Source organism: Triticum dicoccoides, chromosome 3B (genome assembly GCF_002162155.2).
Source record: "Triticum dicoccoides isolate Atlit2015 ecotype Zavitan chromosome 3B, WEW_v2.0, whole genome shotgun sequence".
NCBI classification, from domain to species: Eukaryota; Viridiplantae; Streptophyta; class Magnoliopsida; order Poales; family Poaceae; genus Triticum; species Triticum dicoccoides.
The window spans coordinates 793,650,025-793,650,608 of NC_041385.1; the positions used below are offsets into that span (position 1 = coordinate 793,650,025).

General features: G+C 61.3%; 1 protein-coding gene across 1 annotated transcript in view; it reads right to left on the minus strand.

Annotated features, from left to right (window-relative positions):
- Window positions 1–190, minus strand: part of LOC119278517 (MAPK-interacting and spindle-stabilizing protein-like) — a 2,578-nt gene extending 2,388 nt beyond the window's left edge. The window contains exon 1 of the mRNA XM_037559859.1: window positions 4–190. Within this exon, the coding sequence (XP_037415756.1) occupies window positions 4–185 (182 nt within the window). The 5' untranslated portion in view covers window positions 186–190. The remainder of the gene's footprint in view (window positions 1–3) is intronic.
- Window positions 191–584: the final 394 nt, after the last annotated feature.

Here is a 584-nt window from a genome sequence, read left to right on the forward strand (position 1 = left end):
TACTGGCTGGGGGCGGGCGGCGGCGCGGGGGGGCGGAGCTCGGCGCGCGCGGACGGCGAGGGCGACGGAGGCCTCGGCTGCGGCCCGATGGTGGGGGCGGGGCGGGGGGGCGGGGCCGGGGCGGCGGCGGGAGGGTCGCCGGCTTCGTCCTCGTCGGAGGAGGCGTCGTAGGCGACCAGCGACATCGGGTCCGGGTCCGTGTGCGGCTCGGTCGGTGGTGTGGTGTGCTTCGGTCGGGTTGGTGGCTCGGTTACATGGACGGACCGGTGCTCTGCTCTTTTGGTCCGGTTGACTCGTGGGCCGGTAAGGTGAGCTCGTGGGATCCAGCCCGGTTGCTGTGAGGCTGTGATTCCAATATGTGATTGGGTGTTGCTGATGCTTCCTTCCTCTTCTAGGCTCTCTTCTTTGGCGTGGGTTGCGTATGCGTGCTCAAGGCTCCGTTCGTGAGTCTTCTGGTTTCTTTAGGTTATGTTTTCCTCACATATTTTGGGTTAGATACATAGGGGTGTGTATTTAGGTTAAGATTAAGTGTTTATTTGGTTACCTCAAGGTGAACACTAAATTCACGATGTTGCATTTGTGTG